The sequence below is a fragment of the Mugil cephalus genome, chromosome 13 (genome assembly GCF_022458985.1).
Source record: "Mugil cephalus isolate CIBA_MC_2020 chromosome 13, CIBA_Mcephalus_1.1, whole genome shotgun sequence".
NCBI lineage: Eukaryota > Metazoa > Chordata > Actinopteri > Mugiliformes > Mugilidae > Mugil > Mugil cephalus.
Window position 1 is genome coordinate 16,718,492 of NC_061782.1, and position 16,025 is coordinate 16,734,516.

At 40.4% G+C, this 16,025-nt stretch overlaps 2 protein-coding genes across 3 annotated transcripts; one reads left to right on the top strand and one right to left on the bottom strand.

The window, feature by feature from the left end:
- Positions 1 to 662: 662 nt before the first annotated feature.
- Positions 663 to 9,945, bottom strand: abraxas2 (abraxas 2, BRISC complex subunit). 2 transcript variants are annotated; one of them, XM_047602381.1, is made up of 9 exons: positions 9,742 to 9,945; positions 8,405 to 8,495; positions 6,865 to 6,901; positions 6,357 to 6,423; positions 5,778 to 5,968; positions 5,228 to 5,347; positions 4,493 to 4,577; positions 4,262 to 4,379; positions 663 to 3,987 (listed from the first exon to the last, which is right to left on the bottom strand). In XM_047602381.1, the coding sequence occupies exons 1-9, from the start codon at positions 9,811 to 9,813 to the stop codon at positions 3,419 to 3,421; spliced, it is 1,350 nt and encodes a 449-aa protein (XP_047458337.1). In that variant the 5' UTR covers positions 9,814 to 9,945; the 3' UTR covers positions 663 to 3,418. The 2 variants fall into 2 exon arrangements, with proteins under 2 accessions (XP_047458337.1, XP_047458336.1); XM_047602380.1 differs by having other exon boundaries at positions 5,228 to 5,350; positions 9,742 to 9,943.
- eef1akmt2 (EEF1A lysine methyltransferase 2) lies at positions 9,880 to 15,041 on the top strand. The gene is made up of 6 exons (XM_047602384.1): positions 9,880 to 10,058; positions 10,499 to 10,564; positions 10,724 to 10,838; positions 11,085 to 11,192; positions 12,919 to 13,135; positions 14,615 to 15,041. Exons 1-6 carry the CDS (start codon positions 9,949 to 9,951, stop codon positions 14,710 to 14,712), a joined length of 714 nt encoding a protein of 237 aa, XP_047458340.1. The 5' UTR covers positions 9,880 to 9,948; the 3' UTR covers positions 14,713 to 15,041.
- Positions 15,042 to 16,025: the final 984 nt, after the last annotated feature.

Genomic DNA, 16,025 nt, shown 5'->3' on the forward strand with positions numbered 1-16,025 from the left:
AATCAGATTCTACGTCTCTCATTCCGACTGTTAAAAGGCTCGGCGAAAGCAAAACATACTCAAATATTACAGAAATATTAAAACCAACAGAGTTCAAAACATATATGTAAGTATATTATATTACCATTATTATTATTTATAGCAAAACGTGTTTGTTTTTAATTTGTGCATCACCATTTGTTGCATCTTTGGCAAGTGACCACGTGGTATCTCCTCAAAGAGAATGATGTCATCGTAAAAATACTGCAGCAAGCAGTCTGCAGTAATACATGACAGCTTGTGCAACAGTTCCCGGCGCCGAATTATTATTATCACCGCTGGGAACCTACATTACCCGAGGCAGGAATTTAATCTGAATCATAACAAATAACTGAACCAAGCACAATGCATGCATGGGTAAAACTCTTGTTTACAAGAAAGCCCTTTTGACTCTCGTCATGTAATTGATAGAAGCAGCAGTAGGCTTTCCATAAACATAATACAGTGCTATAAGTGATTAATTTGTAGTTTTGCTCAAGTAATTGTGTGTAGTCCCACAATTTTATGCTAATGTGTAAAATGTATGTGCAAAAAAGTTCATACATGCAAGTGTATAAATTTTCAAAGCATGCAGTAATATCTTTCGGTACTTCACCTAAATAATAGAAATTAGGAACATCATATCACATATGCATGTCTCCTTTATTATCCCCCAGTTTAAGAACCATATTCTCTGTGCTCATCCAAGCAAGTCCTTGGTCAACTTTCGTCAAGTACACAAATCCAGATGAAAGCCCAGACGACCTAAGCGGTGCACTGGACTTTGTGCTTTGGGAGGTGTTGTTGTTGCGACGGCCCACGCTAGGGGGAGAAAGTGAAGGGAGACCCCATACAGTTAGAGTACATGAGTGTATATTTGTATCATGTTGGAACTTGAAAGATATAGGGTCTAACAATCTTAGTCCTCTCTGGCTTAATGCCAGTGGTCTTCTGCGCCAAAGTCCCGTTGGTTTTCATTCAGGCCATCAAGTCAAGGTTATGCCAGAAAGAAAGACTTAAAGAGCAACCATCTAGGGCCTTAGGAGAGAAGAGTGAGGACCAACACTGTAAACTGCTGCTCTATACCACCACAACACTCAACTGAGACAAGCTTATACAGTAAGTGCTGTTTAAATGCTACCCTGACCCCCCTTGTCTACTATACATTCATTGTTTATTTCCTTAAAATATTCCAGTACCCAAAGGAAATCACACTCCTAACAAACAGATTTTGTCACTTTTTTTTTCTTTTTTTTTTTAACATTGTGTGATTGTGTTATTCTGGTTGATTATAAAGTAACATTCTGAGTGCCAGATCCCGATCAGTGATGCATTGGCGTTACACATCAGGGCAAATTAAATGACCCCATGTCGAAAACAAAACATGACATACAAACATGTTGTGTAAATAAAGCAGAGCTTGTTCACAAGGCTAAGCATCTTCCACCAAAAAAAAAGTCTCCTTTCCGAACTGAGTGCAGCATCCTCACTACGTTAGACATCCTCCGTGTGCAGTGCAAACGTCCATGAATGTAACGGTGTCTAGAATGAACCAGTTCATGCAAGGAGGGCGTCTTCCATCCTTCTCGGTCTTCAAGTGGGCCAGATGTGCAGAAGCAGTCACCAGCATGTCGGCAATGTCGCCCTGCAGGCTCTCCAGTCACTTCACAGGTTCTCTGGGACTTTACAGTTATAATTCCAGTTTCAAACAATAAAGCAGGCAAAGTCACATCGCAACCACGAGACACAGGTCCACTTCAGAGCCATCATGTTTGTGAAACTAAAAAGGGGAAAACAGCTCTAGGGAGCAGTAAACGTTGTTTCAGGTAGACAAACATTACGGAAAAGGGAGGCATATTACCGATGGACTTAAAAATAAAAGAAGTTGGAAGGTGATTATTACAAACACAACAGTAAGTTACACTTTTACCCCTCAAAAGAGATATGTGAATGTGTTATGCATGCAGATTCAAACTGCCCTGAGTGGAAGGCACTGTATACTGAAGCAAGGTCATGATGTTTTCATCACATTATCCAGGTCCGTACACGTAACACTGACCCGAGCAGGTCAGAATACACAAGGTCTGCAGTCAACTATGCAAAGACAGGAAGGTGATCGCTAGGTCTCTGTTCCCAAGGTTACAATTCACACACTACAGGAGGCATCAGCCTTCCATTATGACTAGAATAAAGAACAAATCAGTGAGAAGTGAGCTTGAAGTGGTTATATGAACATGGTCAGTAGTATTGAGACAACCAGCACTGGAAGGTGGAAGTAGCAGCCAGGTTTCTACATGAAGAAGAACGGACAGATGCAGTTGTTTTAGTGGTAGCTCTCTGTGTTGCAGCAGCAGCAGAAGGGAACCATAAGCATCTGGTTAGTAAAGCTACAGTACACTGTTTGCCCTGTGAACCCCGTACAATGCACGAAAGCTGAGCCGGGTTTGGCTCAGGGTGGTCAAAGAGTGGCACAACAGCATTGGTACATCACAATAATAAAGAAATCTTAAATTTTGTTAAGTGCAGCAAAGCGCATACAGTGTTATTCAAGAAGAACAAGACATTGACATTACTGTCAAATTAGATTAAAAGGAAATCTGACAAAAAAAAATATATATATATGTGTAGGTATATATAAAGCACCCATAATAGAAGTGGCAGAGTTAATTTAGTTTGAAGTTGATTCTTTGCAATTTAAACAGCCACTATATGATTAATAAAAGATTGCAAAAGAAAATGTCCTAAATCAAATCAGAGAAATGTGCATGTAAAAAAAACTCCTCGTCACACAATTATATATCTTTCTTCAAATCAAAAAATTAAAACTTAATATCCATTTGCCTACTTCCTTTAAAACTGTTGAAGGCCGACAAATACTTTCCCTATGATTTCTTACGGTTTATTTAAAAGGACGCAGAAAAAAAAAAATAGTGCAAGAGGTAATGCAAGACCGGGTGCTTAAAGTTGTTGATCCAGATGCGAAACAAAAAGATACGGACACAGAACATAAAGAAAGCATGGAGCTGTGTTTTAGGGAGCTAGTTTGCCAACCAGTTGGCATGAATTACGTTGTAATAGCTACGTTTGACCCCGAAACCAGTCAGATCCACGCTTAAATACCAAGACAGGGCCCGTTCCAAAGAAAACATGACAAGAGAAACGTTTCCCCCAGTAAGAAGCACCCGTTGAGACTTTTAAACCCAACGAGGTTTCCCCTTAAAATGGAGATCAGACTAAGACGAGAAAAAATACAAACAGCGGGACACCACTTGCGCATGCCTTTCACTTTCAGGACTGGCACTTCTTTTGTCTATATTTGCCTATCTTTGATTGCTTCAGTTGCTCACCTCTCAAGGTGTGTCACCTATTTGTGTCTTTTTACGCATCCTGTGGCATGTTTCTATGTGGTCTGTGAACCACGAGCGTCCCCGTCAGGGCTGAGGGCGGCTGGTCGGCCTTGAGCTAAAACACTAGGGACTATTGGCGGATGAGCACTTTCGCTCACTAAGTTCTCATATTCACTACTGTCCTCATCTTCATCCTCCTCCTCGTCCTCGTCATCGTCTTCCTGACCTGCAGCTTGTCTGTCTAACGAGTCAGAGCTCGATCCATCACCATTGCCAAGGTACGGAGTGCTTGGAGTGGTAACAGGATTTGGACTGGCGCTGAGGCCCAGGCCCAGCCCGAGGCCCACGCCCATTCCCAGCGGGCCGGGGGTAGGGTGTCCCGGAGAGCCCACGGCTTGGGGCCGGGGCAACAGAGCAGCGCTGGTAGGTGGGGAAGATGAGGAGAGCAGAGAGTCATCTTGGGACAAGAGGTCAGTGTAAGACGGTGGGTTGGGTGAGGTACTGGGCCGCTCCGGGGCAGACGGTGTGTGGAAAGTTATCCTGGACAGAAGGGAAGCCTCAGAGGGTTCTGTGTTCTCCTCCGGAGTGGAATGGGAGTCTGCATTTTGGGCTTCACGGAGCCCTGTCAAACACAGAGAAAGACGAAACTGGTAAACAGATCGCTCCTATCAAGCGAAGTCAGTAATAAAACCCGCAGAAATCAAGTTTGACTGGTTGATTGATCAGATAAATTAGTCCAGAGGGAAAGTGAACACTCAAGATCTGAAATGCTAAGCATTCTTAGATCAATATTTCTTGATTTGAGGTTTGTGATTGGTCCTAAACAAATCAAACCTCCACACTTTTAAAACTTTAAGATACAATTCTAGCTTACAGACGCCAAAACAGATACGTACTTCTCTCCTCTTCTGCTGTCTTGCGTTTCCTGAGGGCAATCTGTTGTTTGAGTTTGTTCACATCTTCTTGAATTTTCTCTTTAACACGTTCGCTTTGTTCTACCTCTCCACACACGGCCTAAAAATAGAACAAAGGTGAAAACAAAATCAGGCACAGTGGACAAACGTCAACTGAACAGACTAATTTATTTCACATTTTAAGATCCACCAGAAATCCATAATCCAGCTCACCTGTAGTTTATCTTGTAGTGCACTGTAGACTTGGAATATTGTTCGGATATCCTTCATAACACCATCTTTGTCGAAGAACTCAGCCCTGCAGACACAGTTATTAATGCAGACTGGATGGTCATTCAAGCAATGATAACTACTAACACACAGTACAAGCTAACTCAGTTTGTTTAACAGGATTGCACATTTAGACGCATTAGAGCAGTAATGCTGTGTAGTTGCGAGATGTGATATCACGGCTAAATCAAACACATTTTATTGGCTGCGGAACAGAAATAACAGCTGAATGCACTAATGTGAAAAAACACTGATCTTATCAGGGGCTGGATAGACGGTGTGGCTAAACCTCATGCCTTCTAGAGGACGCGCATCTAGAACAGAAACAGTGGGTCTAAGTTTAGACATAAAGCCACAGAAATACAAGCAGGAGCATGTGGAGGCTGTCACATACCAGCCTTCAACTGCAGTCAGCCACCCGCCATAAGTGCCCCGATGCTACTTTCACACAGTGTCAAGTGCAGTTGACTAATTTTGGCTAAGCTGTATTGTTATTCTCCCGAGGGGAAGTTTTAGAATGTTGTTAGGTTAAAACAGGTGGCAGCTGCGACTCCGACATGTCAAAGAATTGTTTTCACGTCTGAACACTCCCTAGGCAAAAAAAAAAAAAAAAAAAAAAAGGAAGTCTGCTGTGATGTGGGAAAAGCACAACAACAAAGTTTAGAATGTCAACCTTACCCATGCTCTTTGATGACCTTGGCATAGTTGAGTGAGGTGTTGGGCACTGAGGAGACTTTGTATTCCTGCTGACTTGTGTTGCCAAGGTTTGGGATTGAGAGCGTAATCCTCTGGTTGTACCTACTGAGTGGACATGACCAGTTAGTACAGTTAAAACATGACCTACATTTCAGGACATATTACACCTCTGCTACTATACTGGTTGATAATATGATAATTCACTCCCTATAGTTACCATTTCTCTGTTGATGATGTGATATGTTTTCTCTATGTTTCTAACAATGTCATTAGCAGGGATGCACCATTCCAACTTTTTTTCTTTCTGCAATACATAAACTCGGGTCATCTTTCAACAATCCCCAATCCAGTATCAGTGCTCTCTATATCCCTGCATTTCCTCAGTAAATGGAAAGATCATTTTATGAATTCACTAATGACAGAAGACAAGTGTGTGGGTTTGTTATGGATGAGGAAAATGATGACAACAGAATAGTTTGACAAGACACAGTTGCGTGTGCTTGAGTCGTGACGCTGGTCAGTGAGTTGTTACCTGCGGTTAGGTCTGAAGAGCACATATTCCAGCGCGTGGGTGGAGCTGTTGGCGGTAGAGATGAAGCTAAAAAGAAGGAAGACGAGGTCGGGCACACCGAGCAACTGAGTCAGCTGTCTGTGGATGATCTGTTCCCTGAACGACATCTGCTGCTGCGAGTTTCTCCGGAACCGGTACCAACCAATGACATTCTACACGGAGGAAGGAACAATACATGTGAAATGTTTCATCTAAAAGTATCTGGAAAATAACTGTACGATCTTTATAGCACGTGTGTTTCAATCAGGGAGCGTAACAGCATCAGTACAGTGTAACAATTCCCATGCATTAGTGCATTTTTGTGTATGTTAATGTCAAGTCAAGCAGTTGAATCAAAGACTTTCCCAACATGAATTCAATTTTGATATACATCACCCAACTACACCTTCAGTTTTAAATTCATTTTAGGTCGGAAATAAAATGAAAAATCAAATCAACATGTTTCTCGAGATGACTTTTGGAACAACATTAACATAAACATTTTTCAGCACAAGTCACAACGTCAACTTATAACAGAATTACTTTTTAAAAATCACTCACTTTCCGTCTATCTTTAAGAATGCTGTTGAGATTTTCTTCACTGACTTTACCAGCGTAGTCATAAAAGCTGATGGAAGAGGGGAAAAAAGAAGTAAGTTCAAAGTGATTCATCATGTCCTTAACTCCTCCTCTACCTTAGCTTCCCACTATTACCCAATCTTGTCAGATGAGGCCATCTACTGTCCAATGTCGAATTAATTTCCTCTGTTAAAATCCATGTAAGGCGACTGCTGCATTTTGAGTGTCCGTATATTTAAAACTTTGAAAACATATTACAAGCTACTCTAGTTCCCTTTCTGAGGGGAAAAATAATAAATCTCATAAACTTTCAATAACAGTCTCTTTTTGTGCATTAGGTAGGAACTTTTAAAATCACACTTCTACTTAGGTTTTCCTCGTTTTCACCTCCCTAAGAAGTCTGCACTCTAACAGTACAACATTTGACACAATTTACACTCACAACAAATTATTATAATAGTTATTTGATAGTATATAGCTCATATCTTACCTAAACAACTGTGCACAAGGATCGTGGTTATGGATTTCTGTTGGGAATACATAGTGACACATTTCTCAGTTATATTACATTGCAGCGCATGCGCAGATCTTTGAAGGTGTGAAGCAATATAAGTCAAAGTAAAGATCAACATCTTCGATACACAACACAGGAATGTGCATTGCTGTTATTCACATACTTTATTACAATCCACACAACTGAATAAATGTTAATATTTAAAAAACTTGAACGCTGAACTTGCTGCTCTGCTGTAGCTCTACTTGCAGATGATTGTCCAACTTAAAATGGACTGCCAACATGAGTAAATGGCTTTTTAAAATCCCTTTAATTTTATATTGTTATAAAGAAATCTCTACTTTATGCTGCCATTATGATTTAATTGGAAGCAGTATTTCGAACAAGGAAAGGCAATCTACCCTTCATCTCACTTCAGGTTTTGCAATCCTACACAGGGATTATGTGCTAAACGTCTGCCCTGATAGATGCAACAAAGTTTACAGGGAGATGTTAATGACATCAGTCTGTAGACACACCCAAACGGTCTTGGCACCTTAACAAGCACAATAAGTGAAAACGCTGCTGTAGGCAGACAAAACATGGGTGTACATGGGCATTAATATAACTTACATAACTTATATTATTGCTAAAAAGCAACACTCCTTTGAGAGGATTAAATGGTAATGGAGCTTTTTGCTGCAGACATTTTGACTTGTCAACAGTCAAAAAAGTAAAACAACATTACTGTAACAATAGCTCTATTCTATTTAATAAGCCATGGCAGTCAGTACGTTTACATGAACATAAATGAAACAACATTCTTTTATATGGGTCATGTAAACAGTACAACCAACTCGGATATTCTGAACTGGGCTTTAATCCAAATGCAGCATTGTGTTATTAAGACATGGAGAACATGCTGATGTTATTATGGTTTTAGGAGTGCACTGCCTCTTGCTTATTAATGGTCAGTGATGTGTGTTGTATACAAACCAAGTAGTTAACACTTTGCAAGGCTGGCGTAGGGAAGCTTGCCCAAAAGAAAAACTCACTTTTCTGTTCAGAGGAAGAAGCCCGCCTACTTTTACTCATTATTTACGACCTGTATAGTTTAAAAAGGCCAAGCATTCCTCCGTGGGACAATAAAGTGATTTAAAGGGTGTAGCTGCATGAAGTACTTTGTAGAAGTTGTTTGTGTTAATTTAAGTAGGCACTAGTGTATGTCCATAGTAATATTAAAGAATTATACATTTTCATTATTCATGAACAACTCAGGTATATTTTATTTTTCGTAACAAGGGTATAAAACTGGATTTGCAGGATATTAGGTCCCTGACACTGAAGCTGTTAAACAGAAATGTGCAAACAACATACCTTTATTATTTACATGTATCCTTTTCCTACTGTGACAAGCCTAAATGTCCTACATGACAAAGACTGAACCTCATAATCAAGACGGCTGTCAGTCAGGTTCTATGTAACGTTACTGCTCTAACATGTGAGGAAGTTTAGTTGTGACTGTTTCAGAGCTTACCTACTACCTGGAGCAATTCTGCAGTGCTGATCTGTGTGTCACTGATGCTCACAGTCTCTTCTTGCCTTACATCTCCTAATAGGAAGCCCTCCTGTGTAAAGACACGTTTAATCAAGCTGTAGTTAAGGCACTGATGTGGAGCTGACACAATTAGCTGGCTCTGTTGCTCAAGTTACTCTTCAAGCACAAATGCAAAACATATTCTGGTTAGAACTTCTCACATGCAAGGATTTGTTCTACCTCTGTTTTAAAATGCTATAAATCAAATGTATTTGAGGTTGCTGTCATTTGTTGTCACACTGAACTCTGAAAATTATATGTTGAACTTTAACCAGAAACAGACAGACAAAAATATATGATATCAGAATTAAAACTGGGACATTCCATGCAACACATTAAATTACAAATCAACTTTTTGTTCCGGGACTAAATGAAGTCTTCTTCTCCTTGCAGCTCACGTAACTGAGAAGTGACAGCAGCTGGTAAACAACCGGCTCTTATGTCAGGAATGCAGGCAAACTCGTAGCTAGCCAAGTAACAACTATCCACCTGACCAGACCGATCTTTGCAGCCTTCAACTAGAGAGGAACACGGATGTAAACAGCGCCGTTAGCTTGGTTTGACTTGTTTCAAACGTTTCTTTCCAGCAAGATAACCACAAAGCATTCCTCCTCTTAGCGCATCTCCGATGATAAAGTTGAAGCCCCCTCCCTCCCAAAAAAAAACGAAATGTACTTCAATCCCCGTCAGTGATTTTGTTAAACAACTGACTCAACATCAACTTATAGCGAGGTGGCTAACAACCTCACCTAGCAATGCGGAAACAAGAAAGGAAAGGAGACAGTTTCCTGTCACCTAGTTAAGAAAACGTAATGCGTTAGCTCTTCTGTTCATTTAAGACTATTGGCCGAATAGACTGTAAATATTAACAGCAGCGACAGACGGAAGTCACTTGACTTGGTACCTTAGCTAACATGCTAAGTAGCCAACTACAGGGTATTTCCTGGAATTCAAACTTTCCCAACAGAATTGCTCATATTGATAAGACAGGTGTTCGCATGTACAGACATTTGTGGCTCGTGTTATATATAAATACTAAACACATGTGCGGCTGTAGTACATTAAATCGTCTTCATGTTACTGTAACTACACAGTTTGATTAAACCCTGCTAGCCGTTAAATAGACGCAGCCTATGCTAGCTAGCCAGCAACAGGATGATGACACTGGGAAACAACACAAACTAACGGCGTCACTAAACCACCAGACACAGCACCGAGCTACGTGCGCAACCGCAATCAATACGCAATAGTCTGTGTATATTATTTTGACTACTTACATGATCTGAGTTGCTGTTGGCGCTGTGATAACACACAGAACTAAAAGTATAACCTGAAATGGATGCCGCCATGATGGAAACATCCCCATCAATCCCGATGCCCCCTGCGGCTGCAAGCGCGTTCCGTAAGCGCAACGTCTTGTGGGAACTGTAGGCGACGACTTGTCAGACTGTCTTCCTCTCCTCCCCGGCAGCCAATGCTCCAGCATGGAGGTCGCTACAGAAAGAACACATGGCTTTGAAGGTACCTCGGACGCAGAGGACGACACATGTTCAGATGCTGATTTTGGAACTTCAAAACTCGGAACGAAAGAATAGTAAGTGTTGGAAACTATAACTTGTGATAGTGTGCTATTCTCGCCAGGCACCACGGCTAGAGAGGATAGCAAACAAAGCTAACGGATACCTCTCTTAAAATTTCCTTTGCTAACGCATTAATTTTGTCCACTATAAACTGCAATAATATGTTCACGGTTCGTGTTTATGGTGTGAGAGCAAGACGAAAGTTGGATTGTTATCAGCTGTTAACTCAACGTGCTGTTAACTCATGATAAACAAATGTTGTGAAAAATATACAAAAAGTGAAGTCACATTAGAATTCATATGTTCCACTTTGAATTGGAAATAAACTTTAGTTCCAGACTGCTTGTTCATTTTGATGTACATTTATTGCATTAAACATGTATTTTTAATACAGAAATGTGTTATATGTGCAGTAGTATTTACATAACTAATTGCCAGTGGTTGTTTTCTGCAGTTGGGAGGATACATACCAAAAAGAGCTGGAGACGTTCAAGGACATCGGAGATGTTGGTGAGATATGGTAATAATACCGACCAGTGCTTGGTCGTGATCAACCCACTGAAATCCACTTATTGGTGTAAACTTAAGTGTGATGATTCCTAATAAGAGACTTGTTAAAAAACAAGTCTCTCAAACCGGTCTTGCTATTACAGCCTGTGTGTTTTTGTCTCCTCGTAAGGTTTGGGGAGGAGAGCATGAGCCGTGTGCTGCGATGGATGGACAACGCAAAGATCCCAGAAAATGCAGCCATACTTGACATTGGCACCGGAAATGGAGCGTTTTTAGTTGAATTGGTACGAGTAATGAAAATAAATGAAGTAAAATTGTCATAATAATGGTTTCTGATTATGTAGGGGTGTTGTTGTTGTTGCTGTTTTGAAAACTTATAAAGGAAGTCATAGTCTAATACCTTACACCTCTGTTGTGTGAAAACCATGTTGCAACAACCTTGTCAACAAACACACTTTGTTTGAGTGACAGTTGATAAATTGTGTCCTTCATTTGGTGAGTTTTTGTTTTGTTTTGTTTTTTGTGTCCAGGTTAAACACGGATACAGGAATCTGACCGGTATAGATTATTCTCCAGCATCTGTGGAGTTGGCCAGAAACATTATCCAGGCGGAGGACATGAGTGATGTGACTGTAAAGGTGGGTTCAGTCATGTTTACCCTCTGAATTGCAGTTAATTTACACTATACCCTGTAACGTAACAGCTCTTTGGCATATTTTTGTATTTCTTTGCTACTTTTTATTCCTACACAATAACTTTGACTTTTCCACAGTTAATTATTTGCTAACTCCTTCCATTCTTTGTATCCATCATCAATCTCCCTTGTGTCATGCATCACCTAATATCATGTATTCTTGTTATATATATATATATACATATATATATATACTCCTCTCTCATCCCATCGCTTGGTGTCTCTTTCCACTACCACCTATCAAATGCAGCCACTGCCCCCTTATTTCTTGCCCTGGGTTCTAAAAAAAATTGTCTTAAGAAAATCAGAATTGTTATGGACGTTACTACAACAAAAACTGACAGACACCGCACAGGATGCAATATTTTCACACATTTGACCAACAGTTGTGAAACTGACAAAGCAACACCAAACTGAGGACGATGGCATTCACACTTTTAGCTTATTACTGTCTGTGCTACTAGAACACTTCTTTGTGGCGAGCGTATTCTGCACGTTTTTCCATGAACTTAATTTCACAGCGTAACATTTCTCTGTATCTTAAAACATGCAAAATCATCCAATGATAAAAAATAAATTCCCTTAACTACCTAGTGCCAGTAATTCAGTATAGTTTTCCGGATATGGTGAGCCAACCTTGGCCCTGGAAGGTTTGAGGAAACATTCCTGCCTTTACAATGTGGGAAATTTGGATAGGAAGACGGCCTTGAATGTGATGGAAGTCTGCCCGCCTCAAACCCAACATGAACTGGCAGTATTTAACCCACAGCTACTAGCATATACATGCAAGAAAAGCAGGTTTACAAATACTGGTTGTGATGAGTGAGTTTTCCCTCTCCTGTGTGCATAATACTGTTGCATATATGTTACAGGCATCACACGCTGGCGATGGTGTGTGTGTGTGTGTGTGTGTGTGTGTGTGTGTGTGTGTGTGTGTGTGTGTGTGTGTGTGTGTGTGTGTGTGTGTGTCTGTGTGTGTGTGTGCTTTGCCAGGGCAGAAAGGCTGCCATTGAAGTCAATATTGACCTTAGCTGGGCAGGGGGAGCACAGTGGTTCAATGTGTGTGTGTGTGTGTGTGTGTGTGTGTGTGTGTGTCTGTGTGAGAGAGAGAAAGGGTGAGCTGGCATCTCCCATCACTCCTACAGTGCTGTAATTTTCCAAAATAATTTCTATGAATGCGCTTGTCTGTCAAAGGTCATTCTTTATCTTAAATCCGTGTCAAGGCCCGCGTCCGTTTACCTTAGTTACTTCCTGCTGCTGCTCTGACACGTAACCTTCATACATTCCTTCAACATCTTCCCCATTTTACAGTACGTAGACGTTTCTTTCCCCAGTGAATCACTGCTGATCCTCTTTCATAAATCTCATATTTTGTGACCCGTGGTTATGTGGCTCTTGAGCTCACCCCAGAGATCTGTCCAGATAAAGGGGTCCTTTCACTGGTGGTACGGTAGCTCAGAAACCTCTGAAAGTGAACTGCTGTCATATCAGCAGTTGGAATTTAGTTTTAAAGTGAGCCAGTGAGGTATTTAATCTCGGTTGACGCTGAAAGATTTCTTCTTAGGTGGCTCTACAGTTTACATTACAGTTTGCATTTACAGGGTTAGATGCAGGATTATATATTTGCAGATCAACACACCTTAACTTCTAACCTTTTTTTTCTATTTTAGGAGGTGGATTTCCTAAGCTGTCAAGGGGAGCTAAAAGGTTTTGATGTCTGCATCGATAAAGGAACATTTGATGCAATAAGCTTAAACCCAGACAACAGCATAGAGGGTAAAAAACTGTACGTCCAAGCTCTAAAAGAGGCTCTTAATGACAGAGGATTCTTCGCTATCACTTCCTGTAACTGGACAAAAGAGCAGCTTCTAGAGAGATTCAGTGAAGGTGAGAGCAAACGGTGAAATTAATAGTTTTATTTCTTGTAGTGCTTTTTAGTTGATTTTTTTTAGTTTATTTTAGTTGATTGTGTCATTGTTTGTTCTTATGCCATGATCCGATTTAATTTAGTTTAGCGATCCATGTAATCCATGTAATCTTGTTTATGGTGTCAGTGTTATGTAACTTTTTTTTACTTATTTTAAACCCTTCTTGTAATGTAAATGTTCTGGTTGTTATATAGAAGAAGAGTGGGTTATTTTTGTCACAGATCTCGGAGATACCCACATTCATGAAAATGTGCAAAGAAAATATTATTTCTTGTATTTGACTAAATCACCATGTAACAATTAGGTTATTTCACCCACTTAGACGCATCTTATTTTTCACTGATGAATTAGCTTGGCAATTTTGTCAGACTACAAAATGAGTTGATGTATGTCTGCAGCGGAAAACATGAAGCACTAACATAAAAAATATATAAAACGTGTTTGCGACGGTTAGAGTCAAAGGTTATGACTTCGGTAAATGGTTTAAGCTGATGCAGTTCATAGTCCGTTCAGCAGTTTCACACTGGCCACAGGTAATATCAAGCACACCATATACACGCCTACTTCCTCTGCTGTTCCTACTCAGCTGTATAAAGTAGTGGGTGACTACCAAATGTCACATTTCCATCACTGCGCTGTCCACTGTATCTCTGCAATATGTTCATTGTAACAAAATTGACTGTGTATCTAAAGGCACTTAACTTCTAATAAGGTTCATAGACAACAAAATGCAGCCGAGAAACAAGCATTTAAACACATGTTCAGTTAGTAGATCATTTCTACTGCAATTAACTTACAACTAAAAAATCATTATTAAGCTCAGCTTAAACAAAGACCATGTGGAAACATGGATCTCAACAAAGCGGGATGAAGAATACTTACAGACACACACAACCTATTCCTTTGTGTTTAGAAGTCTCCACAGGGACCCGATAAGTGTGTAAATACTAATACTAAAAAGGTTTAGTCTTGTTGTGTGTGTCACTGTGATTTACACGTGTATCTGATGTGTAACAGCCATATATCTGGGTGCCTTATGGTCTGATCCTCAGTCAAAACAGACACCGTTTCATGGCGACGACAGTTACCTGGCAGGATGTTAGGCTGCGGGCAACAACAGCCTGTATAGTCAGAATTTCGGCAAGCTTCCATTAGCTGTCACTCGTCTCAGTGTAGTCCCGCTGGAGAGCCTGCAGGGGGCCAAAGGGCCTTGAGCTCTCATCTGTCACACTGACAGCCTGTCTTTACTAGCCACAGGAAGCATCACAGATGGCGGATGGTTAGCTCCATACTAGCAGTTCTTGTCCTGTAACCCCCCTCCCCATTAGCAACTAGCCACAGTTTACGAGCAAAGATTTAAAGCATCTGTGCTCATGTTCTACTAGTTTGCTTCATGCACATTTCTTAACTCTCACGCTTTCTCTGTGTTGCCTCACAGGATTTGAGTTTGTACAGGATTTGCCTACACCCAGTTTCCAGTTTGGAGGCAAGACAGGCAACAGTGTGACGGCACTCATCTTCAAAAGAGTACGCTGATTCACAAGCCGCAAGAGGATATTTGTCATCAGTTCTGCTCACAGGAACTTTGTGGACTTTTATACAATACATCCTTATATAGCTTTCATTTGTAAAGACTGTGTCATGAAGCAGATGAAACTGAGTGGGATTTTTTTGCATGGGAAAAAAAACACAATCAGTCTTTAGTTGTGATACTTTCACATTTCACCTACATTGTTTGCATTGTTCCAAATTATAAGGCACTACTGATTATGTTTAACTTTTTGTAATATTTCTACATAAAATTAGAAAGATTATTTCACTCTTTTTCAGTTTTGTTAACATTCATTAAAATGTTGCTTAATATATTTTGTTTTCTGTAAAATACTTATTCAAACACCCTGCTTTTGAAGGTTGTTTAAATGTATGATATAAACTAGTCTTAACATGTGAACAACACAGTCAGTACACAAATGGCATGATATTAAATGTCTTCCCTTCTGTTTAATGTAATGTGGGTTCCCAAGCTTTCGAAAGCCTTTAATTTTTGACCTAAGACTTTCCTGAGGCTTTTTGTGGCGGTGAGTCAGCCAAGCTCTGATTCCGTCTTTGTCTGATTTGATTATCACAATCCACGGGCAAAAATGCGCTCCATGATCCTGGACTTAAAAAAAGATCTCTGCAATCATTGTTCCTGAATATGTTTCACCTGTTCCATAAATCATTTTTAAAGCCCCTCAAATTACTTTGCAATGACCCTTTTAAGAGTTGTGACCCACAGAAAACCAGGGTAGTTAATTACATTCATCTCACATACATGCAGAGACTAGCTCCTACCTAATTGGTTTAACTGGAAACCAGCAGCGCTTGGGGTCCTGAGTGCCATGATTAAGAACTTCTGACATAATGAATAAACAAGGGGCCATGGCTTCTGTGGCAAAGAAACTTGTCTGCCATTTCCTTCCTCAATGGCATCATTAATAACTGCCAAACTCTGGATCCTAATTGCAAGCTGGGCCGGTGGCCCAATGGGAGCTGTCGACGTTGAGGCATGCTGTTGAGTAAACACATGCAAGCTTTACAAGAATTAGTGCCTGGAAATTTACAAGGCTCTGGATATCCTGTCTCGATGCGCATGTTGTACGTTCAGTACTCACACAGAGCTTTTCCCATGAAGCCAAACATCTACCACTGAGCTTGAGCTATTTTAATTGTCCCTTGCATTTACTTAAACATCTTGTTTGGCAGGTCCCAAATTGTTTTTTTTATTGTGGCACAGTGTCATAAGATGTTAATACTTGCCTTCAGTTCCCTTTTAGAGGTAGACTACACCCAATCATGTAAATTGTAGT